The following is a 27295-nucleotide window of genomic DNA, read 5'->3' as shown; positions in this document are numbered from 1 at the left end:
GGACTCACGTGGTAGAGGTGGCAGGACCTCCAATCCTGGCCGCTCATTGTCGTCGTTAACACTCGTGTAATGTCGGCCATAAAGACCCGCTCCGTCGCCTTCTGCAATTAAAGGCGGGCGCCAAAAGAGGGGGCGTGGTAGAGGGGCATCGGGGGAGATTTACATAATGCCGAACAATATGGCCGAGGATGGCAACTATTTTTACATGCCCATAATTTGATGACGACAATGTCTTGGCATAACAATGAGATGCGACTCCGAGGCTCATGTAAATTTCATTTCGCCGACTTTAAGGATCAGCTCTGCTTTCCACAAACCCACACATACACAGGCACACACACATATACACAATCGGAAACACACACGTGTTTGGGGTTTTTCACAGGCCAGATTTCGCTTTTGCTTCCTTTTTCCGATTTCACTCTATTTTCCTCTGGGCGGCGAGCGGATTTGTTTCGTGTGTGAAATCGAGCGTGAATGTTCAACGTAAATAAAATTCAATTTGGCATTTTCCTTTTAACTCAATTTATGTGTCAAGTGAAAGTGGATTTGGCTCGGACAAACACTGTGTGTCCCGTATCAAAGTTATAAATGAATTTACAGCCAGCCCTCCTCGATCCTCCTCTATTGCCGCACAAAATTAATAGCGTTTGTGCTGGCGGATTGATTGAATTAACCCGGCCAACAATAATATTTCAGAAAAAGGCTGAAGCCATGTCGCCGCCACTAAAAAATAGCTCTGTTGAAATGTCGTTTAATTGATGCAATTTGACGGTTACAATTTACCAAAAAAGGGTCGATTACCCGCCACTCAGGTGAACATATTTAATGCATTTACTCCGAACACCGGGGTAGAAATTTGAGCGCTGTTAATAACTTGATCTTGCGTTTGAACTGTTTTTCATTCAGTTTAACACATGAACGCACAAGTGCGTGCTGCGTGTCAATTGGCTGAAAGTTTATTAAATAACATTTAATTGAGGCAACATCGAGGTTGAACCCGATCTGCCAGGAGCCACAGCCAATTTTAAAAACGTGACAGATCAGCATGGAAATGGTAAAGAATTTAAAAGGGGCTTAAATACACTGCTGACCAATATCTTTTTTTAAATAGGTAAATTGGCTTAATAAACAACATCTTATTTGAAAAACTGTAGTGCCAAATGAGTTTTTGTTCCCCAAATAAAGTCACCATCAACTCGCTGAAGCCACTGAAATTCGAAAGGAATTCGGAACTTGAATCTCATAATTTCTGTTAAAAGTCAACCACAGTTCCTTGGGGCTGAATAATCAAAGAGCAAATTCTTTTCCAATTTAGCTAAAGCTATCCGATCCAGACCGAATCGTAACCGTAATTGAGTCTTCGCCGGTTCGTTCCGTATGCAAGCGCAAATCGAAACAAATGCTCCAAATAGTTCCCCAAAGAATCGATTTCGGAAAGATGGCTCGAAACATTTTTGTGGCCAATGCTGACACACATATACACACAGAAAGACACACACACCTAAAGCAGAGCAGCACACACGCAACGTCAGACAAATTTCACATAATCAATTTTGGTTTTAGGCCAGTGGCATTCGTTGTTTTGAGGAGAGCGAAGAGGGGGAGGGGGAGGGGAAGGGGAGTTGGGAGGACCAAGGACCAATAGCTGAGAACTGGAGCTTCAGCTGATGACGGATGTCTCTGGAGCAATACATCAAACCAAATTAGCAGTTTGTGTTCCATGTTCGAAAAGCCAAAATGCACAGCGACGTTGGACAGGAGGAGTTTGAGATTCTGAGGAGAGCCAAAGCAGACGTACATATACACAGAAAAAAATAACTTATAACAAAACTAGTAATCTATTTTAGAGCTTTCCTGTAATGTTTAACCTTTGTTTTAACCGAAATCATGCACACTAACCTACTTTACGCACGGGAGGCTGAGTTATAATTTTAAATATTATTTTTTATGTTTTAATAAGCAGAAACTGGTTACAGACTCCAACTAAACTTAGTTAATGTTGTCTCGTTAGTGGGACTCAATCTCTTCCTTTGTGCAGCAGTGGAGATTGAGTCGTCGAGACAAGCACACAATTTCGCCCAGGTGCGTTTGGGCCATCTGAATTGGCCGACAGGATGCACGAAGGACACACGCAACTGCAGTGGAAAAGCGGGACGGGTGGAAAAGGTGAGCATGTGATGTAAGCAGGGAAAAGCCAGAGGAAAAGCGCTGCTCCGGTGGAAGACCTGAAATGCGTTAAATGCGTTTGATGTGCAGAGTGCGTCTAATGTTTGAAAATTTCCATAAAACATGCAATAAAAGCCCAAGGACAACAACGCAGGGGGGACGGTGTAAAGTGGAAGCCATGGAAGAGCAGAAGGAGCAAAAGGAGGAACAACACTTGCCGGCGTAATGGAAAAAGTACAAGGGCCGCCATAAAAGCATAACAAGCCAACGTGTAACGAGGCGGCAGCTCGAAAGCTGCAAATGAGGCCAGCAGCCGGCAGCCAGCAGCAGGAAGCAAAGGCAGCGGCAGGAATAAAACCAGGTCTTGTAACCTGGCGACTCCGGCTCCTCCTGCCGGCGCTGCAGGCCGGGATTAGGTTCAGTCGGGGTCCTCGACGACCTTTCCCTCTCTCTCTCTCTCCCTCTTCCTTCAACCGTGAAAGGTGTCAGGAGAATCGAAGGATACGAACTAGGAGCAGATGCAGGAGCAGGAGCAACAGCATGCCATCAGCAGTCGACAATGTAATGCTTCAATCTCACACACTCACATAGCCACATATGCACGGAGCAACACTGAGAGAAAAGCAAAGTAGCTATTTACTGTTTATATTAGTTGTTGAATAATATTTTAGGAAAATATAAGAACAAATGGTAGTACATAGTTCTTAAACAATTATGTGAAGTAAAAGTAAAACTATTTTCATAGTATTATTAATTAAAATTTTCTTTTTGGAATGTACAAAATCTATTATAAGCTAATAGGTATACACCCAAGCTAATACTGTTGGGTAACACTATACCCCTATTTGTTCTCAGTGCAAGCACACAGTGAAAGAGACATGCATCAAGTGCTTGCTTCGTTTTCCAATGGAAAATTGCACGCCAAACGGGGGAGCAACGAATTTGATGCTCGGGCAGATGGAAAACGAAAGCGGAAATGTTGTGCTAAGCCACGCACGTCCTGCCACTCCCACTCCCGCTTCCGCCCCTTTTTTCTGACCCTTTCCTTATCTCCTTCCGCACGAGCGTGTGTGTGTGTGTGTGTGTGACTATTTACATTGTCACACTTTCATTATTGTGTCAGTTTGGCTCCGTTATCTTCTGCTTTGCTCAGCTCTTCAAGGATGCCCAAGGATGTGGGCGGTGGGTGGTGGGCGGTGGGTGGGGCAAAGCAAGTGGGGCGTTTCTAAGCAGACAGCTGCTGCTCAATTGCATTATCCTGCGTCCGCTGATGGATGATTGTTACAGTCCTCGTCCTGATATCCCTTCGTCCTGCCATCCTGCCATCCCTCAGCCCTTCTCACTCCTTATCTCACTTGCAGGGATCTTGTAATTTGGCAAGTGCAACCCTTTCCTTAAGGATAATTGAATATATTATGTGACGGCAGATCGTAAAAGCAAGTCGCAGTCATTTTTCCATTCAAGCGGAGTAGTTTGAGAAAAATGTATTAAGCTTAAAAAGGAATTCACTCTAGACTCGTCTTAAAATCATAGTCCTTCAGCACTTTAAAAATGCTTTAGTGAACTATGAACTGGAATAAAGTAAGGCTAATGACTCATGGCTCTGCAACCGGAAATGATCTGCAACCCATTCCGCACGAGCTTTGTTTCCTTTGCCACCAACTACTGGCTCAACTCGGATCGATGGCATTTTGAAAACTTTTCCAGGAGCCGGAGAAAAAAATAATAACAAAACCGACTCAATTGCTGCCACCACCTTTCGTTTTGAAACAATACAAAACAAGCAACAACGGCGGAAAATAGAAAACTTTGGCTCTTGTGGAAAAGTTCGAGTACAAAGCAATAATAAGGAGCTCATCATGAATTTTAGAGCGAGTGGCACGAAGTGTGGCAGGGGCAGCCAAGTCTGCCCCACCTGGAAACAAACGTTTGTTGTGGTTGCCCCCTTCCCAAATGGAGCTGCCCCAAACCACTGGCCAGTTGAAAGGGCCATACTGTGTGGGATTTGCGGCCTGGACAACCTTGCCCCATGCCAGCTACCACCTGCCCCATGACCCCTGCTCATCAGCCACCAGCTCGCCAGCTCACCAGCTCTTCCGGCTGGTCGGCTACTAGAATAAAATTTAATTAACCTGAAACCTAGTTTTGTGCTCGAAGAGCCGGAGAAGCAGCCGGAGCCTCAAACCCCGTGTCCAAGCCAGACTGCTCCAACTTGGCCGAATGGGAATTGCAAATGATGTAAACACGAGGAGGCCGCAGAACAAAACAGAAGGAGCACGATGGACCTGAATGCATTCAGAGAAAATGTACAACTACAATGGGCTGCTACTTAGCTATTTAGTTCATCATTTGAACGAGTTAACAATAAGTTGTATTATTTCTACCCCTTAAGCCATTCATTATGGGTAATGGGTTATTAATAATAAGGAATCGTTATGAAAATTGTTGTGAAAACTATAAAGCACACATACAATATTTCAAATAACCTAAATCTAATTGTTAAGTATCCCTTCCTCCATAAAATGCTTATTCAGTTATGCTAATCCACTCTCTTAAAATACTATAAAATGGAACCCATTATTTCTCGCTCTGCAGGAGCCGCTTCAAGCCCACTTTGCGGTTGTGCATTATAAATGATCAGGGGCTAATTTGAATGGCAAAACGACGCTGCTAACTTTTCTTTTAAAGAGTTCCGGCTGCTCTTATTGTTTTCCATCCCGCCCTCGAGCCACTTCCACTTCCACTGGTTCCATGGTTTTGGCAAGGTGAGCACCCACTCTGCGGTTTTTACTTTGTCGCAACACAAACAGGATCACAAGGACAACAAGTGGCGGAGCCCGAAGCTCCGGACTCTGAATCCTCTGAATCCCCAGTTGGGTACTCCGGCTCTGAATCTTAGAGGTCTTTAATTGGAAAATAATTATGGCTTACACCTATGTGAGCCGCTTTGCGTATCCCCAAGGCCTGTGTGGAAAATCACCCTCTGTTTGTCTTTTGCCACAATTAGGCAAGTTTCGTTGGCTCGATAAAAACTTTTGTAATAGCGAGCGGAGGCGAGCAGATAATCAACCTTCAGCCTTGAATTAATTAAATAGCGCCGGCATAAAACACGGCATTTTCACCCGCTTCGGGCCAAACTACTTTCTTTGATAATTTCCGGAGGAAGTGCGAGTAATTGAATGTGCCACTGACCAAATAGATTCCTAATTGCCACATGCGGGGGCAGCAAAGAGTTCGATCCCCTCAATCGACCTCAACAAGACCACTAGTTTTACGGATTTGCATTTCGTGCGTCTAATTGGATTTCGGTTAGTTTAAATCGCTGTGATATCTGGCGCCATTCGAGGCCTAATTCACAAATTAAAACGGCAGAGGGAAACCGCTAAGCGGACAGACGCTCGCCGAAAAAGCCGCGAATATTTCATTTTCGTAAATTAATATCTATTAATTATGCATCTAAATCAGAGGCCGCTAAAAGTGCGGGCGTGAAAAACGAAAAACGATGGCGTTGCCGTAAATCGATGACAGTGAAAAAACGGCATCAAGCAGCGGCTAAATAAATAATGAAGGCCTCTTAAATTTTCATTTGGTCTGGCCGAAAGAGCCACTAAAAGCCAAAATAAACAATAATAAAGTAACAGTGGAGAGCGAAAATGTTCGAGCCGCAATAGCCGAACATTACAGTCCCCTCAAATGAAAATTCGTAGAGCAAAAATAAATCAAGAACTTTTTATATGCCAGTTGATCGTAAAACAAACATTTCAAGTGGCCTTCGAGAGCAATAATAATTATATGGAATTATATTTATGTTATTTGTCAACTAGAGTTTGTGGTTATAAAAAGTTTCGCTATTTTTTGTTGGCCGTTTTCCGTTGGCAAACTAATACTTTAAATTGGCAGTAGCCTCTGTCATCAGGTGCATTACCGGGCCAAAAGAAACTTTTCGCCTGGGGAGCCCAGAGAATAAGAGAAGTGGAGAAAAGGAGAAAAAGAGAAGTGGGAGAAGAGGAGTGGAGGAGGAGGGGAAGGCCAGGGAATCGTTGACAGGAAGCAAGCCGAAGCGGCAGCAACAAATTACCCGACCCATAACCACAGTGCAATCAATTGTAGTGGTCCAGAAAACACATTCGAGTTGGCCAGAAGAAGCGGAGAGTGGAGAGTGGAGAGCGGAGAGTGGGAAGCGGAGAGAAGCGGAGGACGCAGTGCCTCCGAAAGCACTTTATATGCCGAGGTAATGGCGCCTAATAAACGTCTTCACTCGAGTGCGCTCGCCACCCACTTTTGCACCACCCAACCACCCAACCACCCCACCACCCAGCCACCCACTCGATTGGTGAGAGAGGAGAGAAGAGAGGTGTGTGGAAAAGGTCGAGCAAGTAATTATGATTTATGTCGCTTTGGAGAATGTGCAAGGCGTCTAATTGTGTGGGCGTTCGTTGGCTACAATTACGCCCATCTCCATCAGTTTCCCCCCTCTCCAGCAGCTTTTCCTCCCACTCCCTCCCCAAATATCTCTGCTATTATGTCAAGCTGGCCGAAAATAGTGGAAATCCTACACGAATGTCGGATAAAGTAATTACAGGATGCTCATTTCCCCTGGCAGTGTCCCCCTGGTAAGCCAACACCAACCAGCCAAGGAGGCGAGCAGACGTGGAAACGTGTCCTGATGTAATGCATGCTAATGCGACATTCCCCGCTCCTTTCCCTCCCCCCTCTCTCCTTTCGCCCATCTCTCCTTTAATCCTTGATCATTAAAATAATTCAACTTGACCCGAAACTGGACCAGGATCAGGACCCTGGGCGTAGCAAAAGGATTCCTGGAATACTTTTGTGGCCGCATAATGCTAATGAAACGGTATTCCTCCTTCCCCCTCTCTCTCCCATTTTCCCGCAAAGGATTTTCCCCACCGACGACTGGGGGACAATTGAAAAATCAGTAAACGATGCCGCATTGTCAACGGCATTGCCACGTCCCTGTGGAAAACTGGACAGAGGAGCCGCCATCCCATGAGTGGAGCATCATTCGCACTTAATTAGTAGAATGCCCGATTTAAAAGGGGGCGTGTCCAATCAGCTATGGAGCTTAATTACAGCTCCGACTTTCACTGCCGTTCCGAATCGGACGGGAACAGATGCGGGCTCCCAAAACCAAACCAAATGCTCGGAAAATTGAAATGGAAATGCGAATGAATGCAAAATGGCAGGAAAAAATCAAACCTGTTTAGGGTTTCCTTTTGAAAGTCAGGCGCTGGAAGAGTAAAAGTGCTTATGTGATTAAGACAGATAGAAAACGAAAGACGCACCGAGTGATAAAACTGGGCTAACAACATTTGGAAACGGAAAAGCAGGAAATACAGCTGGGAAAATAAAGTTAGTGAAATCTCCGTTTTAGTTCGCAAAGGTTTCTTTGACTTGAGAAAGTTAATTAACATGCTAGAGGTACGAAAATCTCTATTAAGAACTGTAGATAGAAAATCTGCAACCAGAATATCTTTGATTTTAAATTTAAACTCTTAAGCAGGTTCCTGTGTTATTTTTAACTTGAAAGTTAACACCACAGAAAACAGATAAATGACATAAGCCAAGTACTTCCCCTGATCTCCTTAAAGTTACAGTTTTCAGATACAGAAGTGTTTCGACCCGCGGAAAAGTATCTACTAAACCCGAAGAGAGTATCTTGCAACCGAAATGCAGCTTTTAAAAAGTTACTGCAGAGAAGGAACAACTGAAAAGTAGTTTCTGCAAACTGAAAGTCCTTTAAGCCACTGAACAGTAAAAGCGGCGAATCTGTCTTAAAAGTATCTTTTCATCTTTTGCTTCTTAGCCTCAAAATAGTACTTTAAGCTTACAAAAATGTAAAGAAAGTGGAAAGTATATTTGATGGAGGAAATAAATCGTACCTAGAAATATAATCCTCGGAGAAGTGTCCGCCAGTTAGGACAAAGTACGTAATTTTTTATGTTCGCAGATTGCCCGTAACATAGGTATTTCCGGCCATTTAGAGTGAGCGTGTAAGCCCGATATCCCTTTCCTGCCAACTGGATTAGGTGCAGTCCAAAACGGTTGACGGTTCATCAAGGAGGCCATCAAGAAATTAGCCGGGGAACTCGAATAAAAATTTGCTTAGCTGTCGTAAATTGCGGGGCACAAAGGCTAATCGGACGGCTAATCAGGCGAGGCTCTCAGCCATCAGCCATCGGATGAGAGCCTCTACCATCTTCCTTCAGCCATCAAAGGCGGTCCGAATCCTTTTGCGAAAGGATGCCTTGGATGCCTTCGAAGGAGCAGGCCCTAAAAAAGGAGCAGACCCTAAAAAACGAAGGGGCTCGAGCTGCGTGCCAGGACATCATTATGCTAAAATATTGCTCGGCGGTACTTAATCAACACAAAGGCCTCATCGGAGGCGGCTGCCACGCCCCGCTGTCGATTTAATTGCCCCACAGACACTTCAATGTCAGCATAAATTAAATTTTGATTTCGCTGCCCCGGCGACTGCGGCGGCTCTAATGAAATTCCGCACGCCAAATTGCACAGCCCTCAGAATGTGGCATCCACATGGCACACCTCCTGCCACTCCCCCTCCCCCTCCTCCACCTTCTCCTTTGCCTTCTCCTCTTCCCACTGATTTTGCAGCTCACGATGATGATGAGCTCATGATGTGGCGGCCCGAATTGAGTCGGAGGCCTAAGTTAGTCGTTGCTCAGCCATTGTCGCATCAATTAATTTCAGCACGAGCCACCACCAGACTCCCAGCCACTCTTATCGAGCAGCTCATCACCATCAGCCACACTGGAAACTGGCCAGGATTACAATCCTTAAAAATCACAAGATTAGTATAAAAAAATTATCTTTAAAGAAACATTTCATCTCATAAACTCGCAGAACGAACAAAACAAATAAAAGTAATACAATGTCAACGAAATTATTTCTAAAACGTTTAAAAAGCTGTTCATTTGTAATAATCTGTATTATCCTGCAGACGTTCCTATTATGGCATTTAATATTTGATAAGCTCACCGATTACACCAAGTACGACATTATTGTAAAAGCTTTGCCCAAATTAAAAGATATTTTTTTGAAGTGAACCATTTCCGTCCGCCGGCAGCCAACAACAGTTTGCAATTGTATGTGCGGAGGCGTTGTGGAGGCGTGGCACGTAATGAGCTTAGCTCTGGCCAAAACCTGAGGTGGCCAAGTCAGAGTCCATTATGGCCGAGTGGCCCGCATCTTGCGGATGCTCACGGGGGTCAAAGTGGGGGTCAAAGTGGGTTGCAAGTGGGAGTGGGAGGGTGGGAGTCACACGGAAGGGATTTTAAAGTCGGCTGATTACGGCAAAGTCGAGTTGGCAAGCGGACCTTGGCCAACTAAAGCTGATTAGGGACACGTGTCGAAGTTCAACCTTTGGGTTTATCAACACTTTAGCTGTTATTCAACACTGGAGTTGGTGAGTTACCATCGACAGTTGGGCATTTAATTAATGGCACTTCGCTCACAAAACGTCACAAAAAGGAATTTAACAGCTTGGCTTCTGAATATTAATGGTGCTCCCTCAAATCACTCGCTTTATAAATTATACTTCCGTAGTATTTCTTTGGCATTCTAGCCGCAGGTGGTAATCCTTTCATTAGAGAAGTAATTTGTGTTGATATCACATAAATGAAACTTTTAAAAATCATTTCCCACTTCCTCTTGGTCTTCGTCTGTTATCCAACCAATTTTCCCTCCCAGGAAAATACGCCATCGGCATCTAGTTTTTCCCACGCCGAGCTGCCAACTTGCGTCTGTCAGTGGAAAATGCAGCTGCTGTCAAAGTGACTGACGAGGCACAAATCAGAATCAGAATCCCAAGCAGGAGCAGAAGCAGAAAAGTTGTCGAGCAATTGGAAAAGCGGGGAGACCGGAAAACTAAGCTAAGCGAAAAACAAGCGAACAAGGGAAAAGCAGCTCTTCCATAATGGCGGCAAATGAATTGGACAAACCGAGGAAGCAGAACCCAAAGAAGTGAGTTGAGCAAAACACTTTCCCCAATCCCCAATCCCCGAACCCAATCCCCACCCAATCGCAACTGAAAATTTGAAAACCCCCCAGCAATCAGTTCATCTGCCCCATTGTCTTCAAAAATGAGGTTCCCCCACCGGCGGTCGATTGCAAATTTCTGCCCTGCGGCAAGGATATTGTGGAGTTCACTGTGCAGCCGGTTTTGTATCCCCAGCAGGAGTCCCACTTCCTGCATCATTTCAGGGGGCTGCATCAGTTGTTCGATCTCGATTTTGTGAACCTGTCCGTTTACGATAAACCCAAAAAGAATGTGCAGAAAATGGGGACGAGGGAGGCGGCTCTCCTCTCGGACATTGAAGCCCTGAGCCTGGATTTTAGCAGGCCGAGGCCAAGTCGTGCCCAGGAATGCGCCCAGATGTTCGCCAAGGAGCGGGTCCAGGTGCCACGCCTCCGTCCGGGATTACAGCGCCCACCGGCGGAGGCGGAGGCCGAGGTCTCGAGCGGACTGGAAGCCATTAGCCTGGAGGAGCAGAAGGCGATGATTGACAAGACCTTCGAGGAGGTGCAGAGACCCCTTCTCGTGCATCCCACCAAGCCGAATAGCAAAGCTCGTCCCCTGGAAGTTTTCCCCATCTTCCCCGATCCGGAACTGCAGAGCCTCAGCTTCGTGCAAATGCAGTTCGACATTCCGCCCAACGATTACAGCCGGAATTTAATCAAGGACTGCGGCCACAATCTGGTGAACTTCAAGCCAACCGAAGAGTTGGCCAGCGAAGGAAGCCAAATTTATCTATCGGATCAACGCTTTAAGGAGGAGAAACCCGCTGAAAACGCGGAGCGCGGGGAGCGTTTCATTTTTAACGTAAAGAGCGACGGCATCTACTACGTAAGTGTGGACAAGCACATCAAATTGAGGCGGGAGCGGCCACGCCCAGAGGCTCTGGCCAACAAGTGTCTGCTGGTGAGTCTGGGAGAACCACTCGCAAATTTATGCCAATAAATTCTTAGACAAACTTTGCTTTCACAGCAGGTCAAACGCGTGGCAATGGAAACAAAGTGAGCAGGAATTGCTTTTTGGTTTTTGGCAGGCGGAGATCCTTGCTGCTCGCTCGTCTAACATTTCATGATTGAAATTCCCCGTTGGGAAAACAACTGCACAACGATAGAATATATAAAGCTCCAAACAAAATGGATATGAAATTCCCACAAATTGATAGAAGAAATTTTCACTGGAAATACTTGAAAATATTGCATAAATAAAAAAAGATTTCCATTGAACTTTGCTAACTGTTTTATATTTTCTAGAAATATTTCATGAGCAACAATTGTGATGAGAGCCACCTATGAAACTATACAAAAAAGCCAACCGCTCGGCTTAAATTTAATTTTCACTTTGCAGCTTAAGCTGAAGATGCGGTGTTTGTTTATTATCCGATTGGGTACAACTAGCAGGCAAAAGTTGCCAGGCAACCAGGCAACCAGGAGATGTGACTCCCTGCTGTCCACCGCCCACCAGAAACCCCCCCTGAAGGCCACCCCAAGATCCTTGCCACACGGAGAGATGCAGCCTGGCAATCCTGGCAAAAGCTGCCATGACGACTCAAAAGCATTTTTATAGACTTGCCGCACAAGCGAATACATATTGGAGTATATATAGTATGGAACTCGTGTTTGCCGGGGCGAATCTATGTGAGAAATAGACAATTTTTATGACGTTTCCTCTGAGCCACTATTTTTATTCTATTTCCTCCCTTCGCCGCTCTCACTGCGGATTCCTATTTCATTTGGCCAGACGCTCGCAATTTGTTGTGGCAGCGATTTGGCAGGCGAACCCGTGGCATGCCCCGCTTTCCCCTTTCCGTGGTGTCGCATGCAGCAGATGTCGCTGGGGAAAGGGCCAACCTGCCACAATTTCGCTGGCCAGGATTCCAGTGTTTTTGGGGAAGGGAGAGCGTCACGATGCACGATGGCTTAAATAGATTAGCCGGTGCATTTCCTGCGGTCTGCGGAACTGTTGCTCTGCAGCGGGAAAACCCCAAAGTGGAAAAGAGTTCACTTCGAAACGAAAACAAAAGGGCAAAAGGGGAACAAGGGGAGAAATCGTGAGGCTTTCAAATCAGCCAGAAACTAATGTGCCGACATCAAAGGCAAACAAATTCGAGTGCATCGGGCCCGCAACAAATCAAAGACGCCTCGACGACCTTTTCCTCGCTTTTCCTCGGCGATTTCCCTCCGGTTGCCATTTCTCTCGGCCATACATCAAAGCAATCAAATGGACCCCAGTGTATCTATCAAGGCGATAAGTAACACAAAAAGAAACTCAAGGCTCGCTCAAAAGAGGCGAGGCCCAGGAGGATAAGGCAAGGATTCAGTATACAGGATGCAAAGTGTGTTCAAGGAAGTACACTTGAAGTAATCAATTAAGAACCAGAGATTAATAAGACTAGGCTTTGAACCAAAGCATTTGAATTCAAAGAGAGTAAGTGAAAATGTTTAATTGAAGTTTAAAATAGAGATCTGCATTTTTACATTTCCCTTTTAATTAAAATAATACATTTATTTTTTATCCCTTTTACTAACTGATTATAATAAAATGAATAAGGTTTAATTATGATATAAAATTGTATACTAATAATAACAATATAATAACCCATTTTTCTACGTGTGCTGGAAGAGGCAACGAAACGATTTCATTTATAAATTGAGCTTCTGTTTTTTTGGCAGCGCCTAAGTTACGAGAGGTTGCGACTGGCTGGCAACAAATTATCGCTCTGGCACCCGGCCATCCCCCCAATCCCCTCTTAACCCCCCCGTTGTCCAGCACATCCTTGACTGAAATGAACTCTTCGGGGTGTGCGAGTGTGTTTGCCGGCCCCAAAGAACTGACCAAGCAATTTGCCTGGCCCAAAGGCTAACCAACACCTCATCGCTCACACGGAGCCAAGGAGCCAGCGGCGAGATAAGGAGCAGGAGCAGGATGTGGTCGGTGGTGATGGTGGCATGGTTGTATGGCTTGATGGTAGTGGGTCCTGTCTTGGCCGGAGAGGACTTTCGCCTTAATTAAACAGATTTGTTTGCCAACTCTCGGAAGGCTGAGGAGCATGGGCTTTTGGAAGGACCACGCCCGTCTAAACAAAGAGCGAGTCAAGAATTATGGCAGCGCAAAAAGGTCAAACCCGTTCTCGGTTTTCAATACTTATTGGCTATATCCTGATTGGCTATATCCTCCACTCTTAGTTGACCCCATAAACATGGAGCGTAAATTCCAACGAGATGTCACTTTCCCACTTGCTAATCCCTAATTTGCAATAAAAAAGATTCATGATCTGTATAACGTATCGGTGTTTTGCTTTCCCTTCACTTGTAATATTTTACTGTCACTAAAAACACAACGTTGCTGTTTCTCTTAGGAGGCGTATTGAAATCAATATCTGGGAATTAAGTGTAAGCGGATGGTAGTAAAATTCCAAGTATTAAATAAATCAATTTTTTCCTATTTTATTATTTTACATATATTCCCAGCCATTCCTAGCTTGTAAGAATTTTATGTTATGTTCTTAGGCATTTTAGCATAGGAAATTAAGAATTTTCAGCAAACAAAAAACTGCTTGTGAATGTGAAGCTCCACCTGCAAATTTAGCAAAATGCCTTGCAGACAACCAAAAAATGCGAAGGCATAAATCCCGGGCAGCTGAAGCTGGCCATTTCGGGGGTCAAGTGTAAAGTTAAACAAAAACGCTTAGCTCGGAAGCCGAGGAAGCTGAGGAAGCCGAGGAGAAACAGAAGAAGAAGGAGCTGCTCTGGCCAGGATTTGTGCTGCGACAGTGGCTTTTGTTCGGAATGGCAGCCCGATGTCCGCACGAATATTCACATTACACAGGGAGCGGCGGAGAAAGGACACGGAAAGGACAACAGCCAGGACAAGCAGGACAAGAGGAAGCGAGACCCTCAAGTGCCAGCAGCGGCCAAAACGATGTCAAGTCAGAAATGAGGGAAAAAGAAACTAATTTCATAAGATGGTGTCAACTGCAACTTTTCCGTGAGAGGGCTCCTCGTGGCCGCCGCTCGAGCATTTTCCTCCTCTACTGGTCGAGTGCTCTCCGGACTGCATTAAACGGCCAAGGAAAATGGCCGGGAAAACCCCGGGAAAGCTGATGACGGCCACTGCTGAGAGCTAAATGCAGCGGCAGATTACCGCAAGCCAGAAAAAATTAAAGTGCACCCAATCCTCTAATGAGACGTGCAGATCCGAGCTCAACAGTCATAATCATAAAGAGGTTTTACTTCGTTAAATCCATTATATTATAATGCTAAAATGTTTACATTTTTTAAATTAATCTGCCATTTTCAACCTTAATTTGTTCGCTTGGAAATTACAACATTCCATTCGAACTTATTTGATTTCGCTCTTTTCACTCAATCGCCGCATGCATGCATAAACAAAGACAAAACAGTTAATTAAACCGAAAAAATGCCTTAATCAAAAGTTTTGTGCCAATTATTGTTGTTGTTGTTGCAACAAGTCAGCAGAATAATTCGATTCAATGGGAACGTTGCTGGCCGCACAATTAAGGACCGTGGAATGTAGAACAATGCGGTCGAATATGGACCACATAAAATGGGTTTTTATTTACCCAGCCATTGAATTTCTTTGGGGAAATTGGCTATGTTGATTTCCATTATTTATTGCTGCTATTGAAATGGCCACGGGTGTGCCGCAGGGGCAAGAAGGTGGGGGCAGGGGGCTGAGCATTTATTTATTGACGAGCGGAATGGCATGTAAACCACAAATTAATTGGCTTGGTTAGACACCGCAACGGACCAGAAAGTTGCATAAAACTTTGCCGCCTCGATTGATTGATGTGGCCTGGCGTTTGCCAGGTAATCAGAGCAGAGGCCAAGGAGACGAGTCGAGAGCTCCGAGGCGAGTCCTGGCCAAGGACCTCCGGTGGCAAGTCGGCACGTCCCTGGGTATTTATTTTATTTTCTTTAAAAGATTCCATTAAACTTGCCTCCGTTTGCAGAAAGCTGAACAGCTAGAAAGACGAATTGAAAAGTTATTTGCCGCTGAGTGGGCTAAAAATGGAAAAATAATCTGTATTGCGTATTGCGTAGGTTCAAGCTGGCCTTAACTTATTGATCTAGTTTCCCCATTTATTAATTATCTCTTCCTAAATTTTATTTTAGCTCTGGGCAAAAACTTTTCCGATTTCTCTTATCCTGTCTGTGAGCGGCGTCAGGCGAGCAATAAATTATTCCCAACTCTCGGCACAAATCATGAGCTGCATAAACTTAACTTTCCTATCATGAATCATTAAACTATCGCAAGGAGACCGCTTTGGCTGTTCGGTTTCGCACTAAAGGCAGCCAAACAGTTTCGTATCAAACAAATTAAAACTTTTAGCCAAACTATTTAGATACAAATGCAAACAGATGGTCAGCCACGAGAAATTTTCGCCAAGGAAAACAAACGGAGCGGTGGGAAAGGTCAGGGTTTTCCAAGGAAAAAACAAGGAAAACAGGAAAAGGAAGTCCAGCGGAAACTTGAAATGCACGTACCAAATGCTTATGGGTCGTAACTCAAATTGTTGGGAAAGTGTTTTTCCGAAAAGAATCTAAAGAGCGTATTTATAAAACCTTTTAAAAGAATAAATGGGATGGGATCTCATATTGGTTCCCAGAGTTTTAGCCGAGTGTAAGAAAACAATTTACTTGGGCAAATTGGACAGCCGTCTTGCAGTGCCATCTAATCAGATCTAATGCTGTTCTCTGAGTATTGTTCTCCTGAGCTGCAGAACCCTTTGGCCGGGCCATAAGAAAACCGCTACGCCAATTCCAAGGAAAATGTGTTAATAAAAGGACAAAGAGTGCCAAGGAAACGGAAACCGAGAAAATAGAAATGAATTCAAGTGGGTTAAGGAGGGGTTGAGGGCGAGGGCAAGTGGCTTAGAGTTCATTTGCAAACAATCAGCCGACGAACCCAGAACCCAGACAGTCTGCCCCGAAGTGTGTGCTATGGATTTTCCATCTCGTGCCCCAAAATTATCAGGCTTCTGACCTTTAGTCTATTTGCGTCTGCGACTGCGTCTCTATTTCGCCCATTGTCTACTTGTTTTTGCTTGCACTTTGCATCACTCTGGCCCCCTCAACTTTCTTCTTGTTGTTGGTTGGTCAATCTTTAAGCAAATTTATGTTGTGTGTGCCACAGACAGCCGCAGGCATTTCGATGTCCTTGCGCCACAAAAATGAAATGCAGCCAACAGGACGGGCTGCTCTGTCTGTTTGACTGACACACACCAAAAGGGGGCGGTGCGGGGGAAGGGAAAAGGGGGAGGGGCTGTTGTTTGTTAGCGCCGGGCATCCTTGCAAACATTGCACTTTTGGGTTACGCAAAGCCAACGCCAGTGAAATACTTTTCGGCCAACCGCAAGACTTATGCTCACACACACGCAGACGGCCGAAAGCAATTCCATTTTAGCCTTAAAATGCACGAAAAGCGACGGCAACAAGACACAAGAACCAGCCGCCGGAAAAGCGGAAAAAAGTGAAGAGAAAATGCAGAGAAAAATTAGTTTACCTTGATTTGAAAGCTATCAGATATATTCATAACATTAAAGAGAAAAAAATATTTGTACTAACTTATTTCATAATTTAAATAATCATTTATATGAATAACTAAGAAAAGTCTTCCAACTCTTGTTATTAAATCTTTTTCTCTCTGTGTATAAAGTGTAAGAGATAGCGAGCAGCAGGGCACTATAACGATTTTCAGATGTACGAGCATTACGAGTATTTTTATTTATATTAAGCACAGCGCAGCAGCTAAAAATAAATAGAAAAGTAAGAGCAGGCTGAGCTGGAAAAGCAGCGGAAAGCGGAAAAGCTAAAACTGCACTTGTTTGCCCTGCGAGTGCATATATATGTCTATATTTGCATGGCCCTTTGTATCCACAGAGCTTAAGATGCTGTTGTGTGGACGTACAAGAAAGGACATCTGGGATTCAGCCAAGATGTTGATTCTTAATCAGCATAACAAGTTCGCTCCTCATAAAGGAAATCATCGAATTTAAGGTGAGGTGTCTGCGGAATAAGCACTTGGCTTCAGCCAAAGGTTGTTAGGAAAATTGAAAAAGATTATGCAGATAAGAAGGGAATGGATTGTTTTAAAGAAAAGCAAAGCAGAGGTGCTTAGATCTCTGGAATATTTTTAAATATAAATAAGTTTATTTTTATACTTTATTGCTGTAATCTATTTAAACAAAATTCCTTATTATAAATAGTAACACTTGGAACCCTCGTTTGTTGCCCAATCAATCATCCAGATAATGCTAATGCCTCTGATGACTTTATCATCTCGCAGCAATTCATTCAGCTCCCCCCACTTCCCCCTCCCATTGTTATCATTTAAATGAGAGACGCACACTTTCCGGCCTTTCCTCCAATCTAAGTACAGCACTAAAAACGCTGATAAATATCAAATCAAACCCACGACCGCACCAAACCCTCTGCACAAGCATAATTTCTGGAAACCTTTACTGCAAAGCAGCAAAGTATTTCCCGTTTCAGCATTTTGCCAGCAAATAGTTTTCCCTTTTTCATATGTGCCGGCTAACATATGTTTTCATTCCTTATTTTCCTCGGGCTCGCTTTTTTATTTTTCGTCTGCAATTTATTTTATTGCCGCAATGCAAAATGTTTGTGTGCGAGTTTGTTGGCAAGTGTGTGTGCGTGTTTCTATGTCTGTGTGTGTGTGTGCGTGTTGGCTTGTATCCGTATGTTTAGCATTTGTATTTGGCCTGTTTTGCTCTTGCTGTTGCTTTTGCCCGCTGGCTGTGGGCCGCTTTTCCTTGTGCGCCAGCCAGCGCTTTTCCAGTCCACACGAATTGCTGACACAAATGATGTGCTGTCTGCATTTGGCCGGGCGCAATTAATGCGGCATCTGCTACTGCTTCTGCTGCTGCTTCTTCTGTTGCTGCCACCGAAGCTGTGCCTTAGTTGCTGCTGCAGCACTCGCACCTGATTCTGCGGAGCCATTGGGGCCAGCCGCATGGCAACAACAGTAAATGCAAATTGTTATTATGCTTTCCCTCTACTCCAAACAAAAAAAAGGTATATTTCGTTTGGGGGCAAGAAAGGCCAAAACTTTGAAGTTATGTTGTCAGAAGAAAAAGTTTGAATTATTCTTAAAATTTAATTTTCCAACAAATATACATTTTTAATTATGAGCAAACAATATATATTTTTTATTCTAAGAATGAATACATTCAACTTTCCTCTTAAAAATACATAATGTTGCGTGCCTGAGTTTATAAAATGAATTGTGAAACAGTTGCTCTTCTTTTTATTTTGATCAGTACTTTTTATCTAACTCTTTTTTAGAAACGTATTTATTATAGAAATATTTTTTGTTACATGTTGGACTTACCTAGCTGCATAAAATTTTAATTTGGACTTTTCTAAATGCATGAAAATTTAAATAAAATCCGGATGCTAGATATCTGAACGTTGCAATATACGAGTAGCCCTTTATTCGCTTTTCCGAGCTTTTTCACTGCATCTGATGTGTGAATTTTTATACTTGCACAACTAATTCTGCAGTTGGTGCCGCAGCCGCCAAAAACTTTTGCGGTTGAATGACTTTTGTGGCATATTCCCTACTAACAAGTGTGTGTTTTGCTACACTCAAAAACAAAATAAATATTTATGAAAAATATTTTTATCGCTCTCTTCAACATCAATATATAAACATTTTAGGTTGTGCTGCGGAATAATATTATTTCAGCACCAAAAATATTTTTCTCACTGCAGTAAGACCTTTTTGGTTTTGCGCAATATTTATGTTACGGTTACAAGGTTGCTTAAGCCCACATTAAGTTGGCTCTCGGGGAGGCTGCACATCAGTTCCGTTTTCTTCGCAGGCAGGAAAACATAAAGAGGCCTTTGGAGGGGGGAAAGCGGGAAGAGCGGGAAAAGCAGGGGGAGCGGAGCAAGTGAAAGCCAAATCGATGGCGGAAATGTGGCATTTCGGGCTTGAAAGGTTTTTCTTCGTTTGGTTAAAAGCTTTCCCCGCCGTTCAAACGTTCGCCTATATTCGCTACCGTAAGTCAAACAAATCGTTTGCTAATTGGCTGTCATGTATTTTTGGCCTCCAAGCGCCACAGAAGACTGTGGTTCACTTTAAACATCGGGATGTCAATGGCCAAGGAGCTTAAAGGGGAACGAACGGAAAAAGAAAAACATCACTCATACGCACTGTTGCCGAGCGGAAGTGGCTTTGATTTCGCCGACTTTTGATGGCGCCCAATAGAATTTTTTGCACAGCGCCATGCAGGTAGCATTTAATTGGTTGGAATATATATTGCCACACATTTTTCGGGTAAGCAGCTTAAACTTTGGCCAGCCCTTTTACTGTATGCAATTTCACTGTCAAAGCAATGACTTTTTTTCCAGGCAAATCAGGCTCACCAAAAGGGAAAACCTATTTTAAAACAATATTCATATAAAAACACAAGAGAACCAGTTCCGCTAAAAAAAATACCGAAAATTGTGTGAAGAATACTGAGAGTGAATTTTATAACTCCGATGGGAAAGGGGAATATATCAGAGGAACGCCGCTGTAAAAAATACTGGAGGAGGACCGAGTACAAAATTAACATGGCAAAAACGCTGGGCGGGGAAAAAACGCAGCTAGAAATTGCAATTTAATTAATGAAATGCATCGCAGACTGAGAAAATATGCGGGGCAGATAGCGGGACAAAGGCGAAACGAGAATGTAAATAGCCGCAGAATTGGGCTGGCCTCGGCTGGCTAAAAAGGAAAGTGAAAATTGCACAGCAGCAGCGACGGCCGACGCTCCTCCCCATCGGAGGAAAATAACTAGAAAACCAAATTAACCAAATTAGCAAGCTGTAAATTCAGCGCAGCGCCTTCTTTCTTCCTGCCACCAGCTGTAGTGCGCAGCAAATTAATAAAGTTTCACATTATTAGCGGAGTTTTTCGCCCGGCGTCTTCTGCTTCGGCATCTCCCATTTTCCATTTCCCATTTACCAGTTCGCAGTTCCCATTTTCACACAGCCAGTTGTGTCTGACTCCAGTCGGCCTGGTTCATTTCTTCGGTACTTTTCTTTCGCCCTTCTGGCCAAATTTAATTTCTCTTGTAGTTTTAAGCAGGCCAAAGTTTACTTTTTCTGTGTGCGTGTGTTATGGGCCCTAAGTAAGTTGGCCAACTTGGATATTTTTCGCCCTACGCTTAAATTATATGCGCAAGTTTGGCCAACAACTTTTCGAGGCGATGCGAACGAGTTTCGCTTTAATTTATCGCCCAGTTCCTTTGTCGCTGAGCGCGGCATGTATAAAAGTATAATATTCATACACGTGCACAGTTGTGGTTGATAAAGTAGTTGTGCTTCTAAGTAATGGAGGGGAACTAGTTTTAATGAGCTCTTTATGTTCCTTTGAGTCTTTGATTTTGGTTGTGAGGTAAACTCTACTTAAAATGACAGTGAAACAAAAGGACAACCATACTATGTATATTGTATCTTGTTTACCCTCTCAATATTCTTTACCTTCCTTTCCTTTACAAACCAATTGAGACATCTCGTTCTGCGTCATAACTGCTCTATTTTCTTGACCGCAGCTGTGGGTTATGTTCATGCATTTATGCCAGCTGACAACCCGCAAAGGGAAGATGCGGCAAAAGCAGCGCGGCGGGAAAAAACCAAAGCGAAAATGAACAACACGAGGCGATCCTGGGCGCAGGACCTGCACACACAACCACACACACACAGACACACTCACTCACACTCACACATTGGCTGACAGGATGCTGGGGATTCGCGCAACGCGTCGTACACGCAATTGACCTAATTTCACCCCTCGGATCCTGGGATTCCCCCGTTTCGCCGAGAGTTATTTCCTACTCGACGTCGCGGTAATGGTCGCCGTTTAGCTCTGGTCCTGGTTTGCCGCCAGGATGCGGCCAGGATGCGTCGCGATGTGCGGCAGGATGTTCAGCTCGCCGCCTCGCAGGATGCACTTTACCCAATATTGTATTTCCCGCTTATATTTTTCCATTTTTCGCCTGCCCATGTGTACTCTACTATGTGTGTCGCGGCGAGTGTTTCAAAAATTCATGGCAGCTTTTCGAGGGCCGCTCTTCTAGTTGCTAAAAACGCTCACATTCCCCTGGATTTTAGTTTTATTTTTATTCCCTGCTCGACATAATTAAGTTCCTGTCGATGATGGCAAAGTTTTTGACATTTACTCATACGAACAGGCAACTTTCGGCAGCTAAAAATACTGCGCATGGCTCGAAATTAATTTCATGGCAACAGCAAGGACACACACAACTAGCAACTAGCAAAAGCCAACACGTGTTTTTAGAACGTGTTAATTAGGTGAATTTCTGAGATGTATTTCCAGCACACCTTCCAAATTAACAGAGTACTCGAAGAGCAGGTGGGCGAAAGCCAAAGTGGCAGAGTGGGAGCAGCCTTGAACCAGTGGCAAGTTGAGGGGCTTCTCCACAGGTGGTGAATGAATTAGAAACCAGCTCTCTCGCAAATAAACTTGCTTAAATAGAGAGTGATTCGTGACAGAAATAAACAGAAATATTTTGGTAGGATTTAAGTAGGATAACTACACAAGCAGGCATAGAAAATAGAGGGTAAAGGAACCTATAAATCAATCGCTCATAAACTCTTCACAAACTCGAAAGGCGTAACTATAAATTGTACTAAACTGGAACTATTCAGAGCTAATTGAATCTCCACCTAGGATTCCGGAGAAGGCCCAAGTAAAATCGAAGCGAATTTATGCCCCAATCAAGCTCAACAACTCGGGCAAATTGCAGAGACTTGCAGAACGGAAAAGGCTTTCATATTGATTTACAAATTCTGCAGATTCCGCTGGCATCAGCAGCAAACAAACTTCCTATGGGCAAACTTTCGAGGCACATAATTCCGGGGGCCTACTGAACTATCTGTATCTGGTATCTGGTACTTCGTCCCCTCGAAGGCCGCTCTAATTGCATTTAATTAGCCAGCTACGTTGGTTGGCCCCGTTCTATCCCCGTTTTTTTTTCCCGCTGTTCTTGTCCCCTCGCTGAAAACGCTAACGCTGAAAAGTTGACCGACATAAATTTCATTAATTAGTTGAAAATTTGGCCGGCACTTTGTGAGCAACAATTTCTGAAGATTTGTTAACGCTGCTTGGTCATTTGCCGGCCGGCCGGACCTTTTCGGTCATTAAACAAATGTATTTATGGCCTGCAGGTCAGCCGTTCGAAATGAGCACTCGTGGGGGAAACTTGGCCGCTCAAGATCAACCCCAAAGTGGCGTCAGGATATGAAAAGTCTAACCCGCAATATTTGGCAAGTTCCCCCCAACAAAACTTGGCCAACTTTAAGAAGCCCGAGTACAAACTCTCGGAAGACGACGAGCTGCAGAGCTGACGAGCTGATAAACAAACAAACTCTAAGTCTAATGTCCCACTTTCCGTTTGCCATCCTTCGGCACTTTCTCGCCAGGATTTCCCGGACACAAAGCTCGGGAATTCAGGATGGAAAGGAAACTCGTTTGCCGTTGACAAATTCGGGACGGGGGATAAATCAATTGAAAAATATTAATGAATTATTTATGAGATGAGGCGGAGGGCAAATAAAGCAGGAATAGGAAATAAAACAAGTCGGACCAGCAGCCGATGGGGAAATCCCCTCGGGTCCGAACCGCAGGAGGAAATAACCGCAAAAAAATTGGAAAAGCGAGGGAAAACGCAGGGAAAAACAAAGAAAAAGAAGGCCAGACCAAAACCAAAACCAAAACCAAAACCAAAGCCCGAAAAGAACGAACTGTAGGAAAATTACGCTGGAGACTAATAAAACAAGATTATTGCGGTATAACCGCAGACAATTGGCGTGGAAAAAGCGGGAAAGGAAACGGGGAGGGGAATGAGGGGAGGGGAGGGGAGGAGGGAATTTGAGCCAGAACTAGACAATGAGCCAGGCCATAAATCAGCCGCCGCAGAACGCAGACAACTGCAGTCGGAAAATGTTGAAATAGTGTGAGTTGTGGAAAAGCCCAGCTCACTTTAGCCAACTCACACGCATTCAAGCCGTTCTCCTTGCAGAGATAATTATGCCAATATGGATGGAACAATTCGAACGGAAGAGCCGCAGACAGCAGCAGCAGGCTTTTCCTGGGAAAGCCCGGAAAATGTCCGTGTAAATATTAAATATTGACCAGCTCGGAATGGAGAGTGGAGCCGGAGAATTCGAATTCGTATTCGATGGCAAAGCTGGCTAGAAATGTGTCTGGAATTCAATTTCGTTTGACACGTTCAAGCAAATGCAATGAATATCCCCGGCAATCAGTTTCCATCACTCAAGTCCAAATAAACAGAAGGGGAAACCCCCGAATATTTCTCTAGTGGAAATTGTGTGAAATTCTTCTTTGATTGCAAAACTAATTAATAAATATTTGCACTTATAGTTACACACCAACGTTGGGTAAAGTAACAAATGTGAAGTTCTAGTTAATTATCTGGTATTCACACATATTGCATATATTTATTAAATAATTATAACTTGCATTGAGATATTTAATAAAGTTCAAAAGTAAAACAGCAATTATATCTGCTGGCTTACTTTCCATAAGAATTCCATTCATGTTTGCATGCATTTTATATGTTTATCAAAATGTTTACATTTTCCCCTAATTGTAATTGTTCGTTCCCACACGCATTCAATTTGTCAAACGCAAAAATTAAAATATTTATTAAACACTTAGCCCAATGCAGCGAAACAATTCATTACAATTAATGCTGACCGCATTACAAATAACTTTTACATCGCTGCCGACGGCGAATAGAAAATGTCCGATCCGCTGTGGAAATGCATTTCAGCGGGAAAACCCGTCACTCGTCGGGGGATTTCAGCGCTTGAAAATTAATTATTAACAAATTGCTCAGCATGAAAGCGAAACAAACGAATGGCTCGTGTTATTGCTGCTGCAGATGTGGCACATGTTGCAGATGCTGCAGATGTTGCTGCCACTCGCGTCGCGAGCAATTTGTGCACTATGCATTAAATGCAATTTGAACTATTAAAAGCATACTTTTGGCACACTTTGCGATGGGAAAAGTGGCGTAGGGGCAGCTGTTTAGGGCGTGGGTCCAAACTGGTTGGACGACGGCCATTTTAGTCATTTTAGTCATTTTCCACGCACGTAAACATAATTTGCATTGCTCGGAAATATTATGGCAGCGGCCAAAAGTGTGCAATACAGCATTCTCCCACTTTTTTCGCCACTTTTCCATTTAAGCCACGGAAGCGGAGGCAAAAAGTTCAAGTAGTAAAGCAAACAGACAGCAAACCCGAGCACGCGAATAGAGATGTCTTTACGATTTTAGTTTACAGAGTTCACAGAGTTCGAAAACTTAACATTTTATTGAGTTATCAGATGTAAAAACTTCTTTATTATTGAAGAATCAAACCTATAAACAAAGCCAATAATTTTTGAATAGACCCTTAAGTTTATTGTAATGTTGTCGACACCATAAACCATAAAAACTTTAGTTTAAAATATGTATTATATCAACTGTATTTTTTTTTTGTTTATTAAAGTCAGCTTTAGCTACTTTTTCTATAACTTTTGGCTGTAAAATATAGCCAGGTCAAAGGGCAAATAGCGGCAGATCTGGCGAAAGGGCAAGAGCACTTACCGTTATAGAATGGCCAGAGAAGCGATTGTTGTTGCCGCTGTCCGAATGGTTGTTGCTGTTGCTGCTGTTGTTGTATTATGCTAACAACTAGCGCCATTATTATAATAACAGCTCGCGTCGTCGTCGTTGCCTTCGATGTTGCTGTTGTTGTTGTTGTTGTTGCTCCTGCTGTAACTCTCCTGCCGCTTGTTGCTGCTGATGTTGCTGTTGCTGCCGTTGATGTTGCTGCTGGGACGTCGACATCAGCAGCGTGGCCTGGGCTACGCGATTCGATGACGTCGACGTCGACGGCGCCGCTGCGACGCAAAAATCCGCATAAATTTATATTGCAAATTTGTTTCCCCTCCTGTTGCCGATGTTGCTGTTGCTGTTGCTGCTGTTGTTGTTGCTGCTGTTGCCGTTGGTCCTGCTCCCTCTGTTGCTGCTGCTTCTTGTGTTGTTTAACAATAACTATTGCCGCAGGCATCCAGCGAGATTTAATAGTTTTTGCCTGTCGTTGAGTTTTATTTGCCAGTTTTCAGCTGATTTTTCTTGTTGCTGCATTTAAGTGCTGATGTTGCTGCTGCTAATGTTGCTGCTGTTGGTGCTGTTGCTGCTGCTCCTGTTGCTGCTGTTGCTGTTGTTGCTGTTGGTATTGCTGCTTCTGCCGCCGCCGTCGTTGTCGACTTTAGCAGCATAATGCGCCATTCCCTGTTGCCGCTATTATATTTTGTTTTATGCTTACTTAAACTTTTACTTTTGCCAGCCGTCAATGAAATATTTGAGCTAAACGCTCGCCAGCAACATTCAGCTAGATTGTTGTTCTTTTTGTTGTTGTTTTTGTTGCTGTTGGTGTTGCTGCTTTTATGACTCAGCTGCTGCCTTCGGTTTTATCTCGGTTCGCTTTAAGTTTACCTTTACTTTGCTTCACTGCGCAGGAAAAATAAGCAATGAAGCAATCACTTTCTGGTGTGCAAACCCCGCAGCATCGTGTCCGAGTTATATAGAAAAAAAAAAGTGGGTGGGGGAGGGGGGTATTCGAAGAAGATGTACAGTTTTAAAGGGTTCTATGTTCTATGTGGGGCTTACAACGGCTTGGGTCCAATTATTTTAAGTTTGCTTGTCTACCTAGAAAGTAGTGTGAGTTTGTGGAAACACTACAGATTTAAGGTGCTTAAATTCTTTGCAATTTAATTGCCAGCCTTTTATAGGAATACACTATTTTCCTCACTATTTTAATGTGAATATTTTCTGGGCAAAAATGTTGAATAGTCCGATTATGTTTGAAATGCTAGGCATTTTAGTTATTTTCTAGTGAAAACAGCCAGCATATTTACAGAAATAAAAGTCTGCTTAACAGCCTGCATGTGCCTGTATAAAATATTTTGTGGTTTGTGTTTAATTCAATCTCTTCGTCAAAAAATGTTGCATGAAAGATCTACAATTTAATGGAGTATTTTGCTATGCATTCTAATGGCTTGTGGTTAAGACTTCCTACTAAACCCAAACGTAGTTCGTTTACAAATTGCAATGGGTGTTTCGTCTAATAAGCTTTCTGATCCAATGGGTATTTTTAAGCCACCGCCTGTTGCTCAGCGTGTCAACACTTTTGCTTTCCGTGGATTGGCGAGCTGGTGGCAAAGTTTCAACCTTTCAGCTTTCAGCCATTTTAGCTGCCACTTTCCCTGCACTTCAATTTGCACCGCTTCCCGCACCGCTCGCCTTTTTCTTTCGCCATTTCTCCGCTTTTCTTTTGCCAGCTCTCCCTTGCACATCAGTTTACGTGGCCATTTCTGTCCCTCGCCCCCGAAGGCTCTCTTGGCCATTTGCTGTTAGTCTAATTTAATTGCATTCGTGGCCCGTTTTGTTACGTATACGCAGGGTGGGCCGCCGCCATGGATGGGGTTGGAGAAAAGGTAGAGGAGGAAATCCATTGAGGTTGCACTCTGTTGTGCAGCAACGCCCCTGCTGCAACCTGTCCTTGCTCTGCATTCCTTTGTCGATGCCCTTAATCCTTATCAGTTGCCAACAAAACAAAACAAAACAAAACCCAACAAAACTAAACAAAACAAAACGAAACGGAGCAGTACCTACAACAAAAAAAATCGGAAAAACAAACAAAGCTCACAAAAAAGCGAATGGCAAACACCGAGGTCCTGGCTTATTTTCCTGCTGACCCTGTTCGCTCCTCCGCTCGCACTTTCACTTTTATTCGGCTGCAAGGTAAATGATTTATTATCGAATGGCGGCCGAATGGCGATTGCGGTCCGTGTGGCCATTCTTTAAACAAACCGTCGTAATTAATGATACAGAAAATGAAATTCAACACACACAAAACTTCGCCGCAGATTTATTGCCTTGCACTTGAACCGCACAATAAATAAATAGTTCTAGCATTTGGATTCGGGGGCGTTGGCGGGAGCGTGGCG

At 43.8% G+C, this 27295-nt stretch overlaps 2 protein-coding genes across 4 annotated transcripts in view; one reads left to right on the top strand and one right to left on the bottom strand.

Moving 5' to 3' along the window:
- LOC108094168 overlaps positions 1 to 27295 on the bottom strand; it is a 44561-nt gene that overhangs the window by 12672 nt on the left and 4594 nt on the right. Inside the window, 1 exon segment of the mRNA XM_017194624.2 lies at positions 24888 to 25796. Within this exon segment, the coding sequence (XP_017050113.2) occupies positions 24888 to 25353 (466 nt within the window). The 5' untranslated portion in view covers positions 25354 to 25796.
- On the top strand, positions 9992 to 11410 carry LOC108094170 (RNA polymerase II-associated factor 1 homolog). 3 transcript variants are annotated; one of them, XM_017194626.1, is made up of 3 exons: positions 9992 to 10170; positions 10258 to 11128; positions 11176 to 11410. In XM_017194626.1, exons 1-3 carry the CDS (start codon positions 10124 to 10126, stop codon positions 11296 to 11298), a joined length of 1041 nt encoding a protein of 346 aa, XP_017050115.1. In that variant the 5' UTR covers positions 9992 to 10123; the 3' UTR covers positions 11299 to 11410. The 3 variants fall into 3 exon arrangements, with proteins under 3 accessions (XP_017050115.1, XP_017050117.1, XP_017050116.1); XM_017194628.1 differs by having other exon boundaries at positions 11198 to 11339; XM_017194627.1 differs by having other exon boundaries at positions 11195 to 11339.

Source organism: Drosophila ficusphila, unplaced genomic scaffold (assembly GCF_018152265.1).
Source record: "Drosophila ficusphila isolate 14025-0441.05 unplaced genomic scaffold, ASM1815226v1 contig_412, whole genome shotgun sequence".
Taxonomy (NCBI): domain Eukaryota; kingdom Metazoa; phylum Arthropoda; class Insecta; order Diptera; family Drosophilidae; genus Drosophila; species Drosophila ficusphila.
Note: the sequence above shows the minus strand (reverse complement) of the source record. Positions and strands in the feature narration are given on the sequence as shown.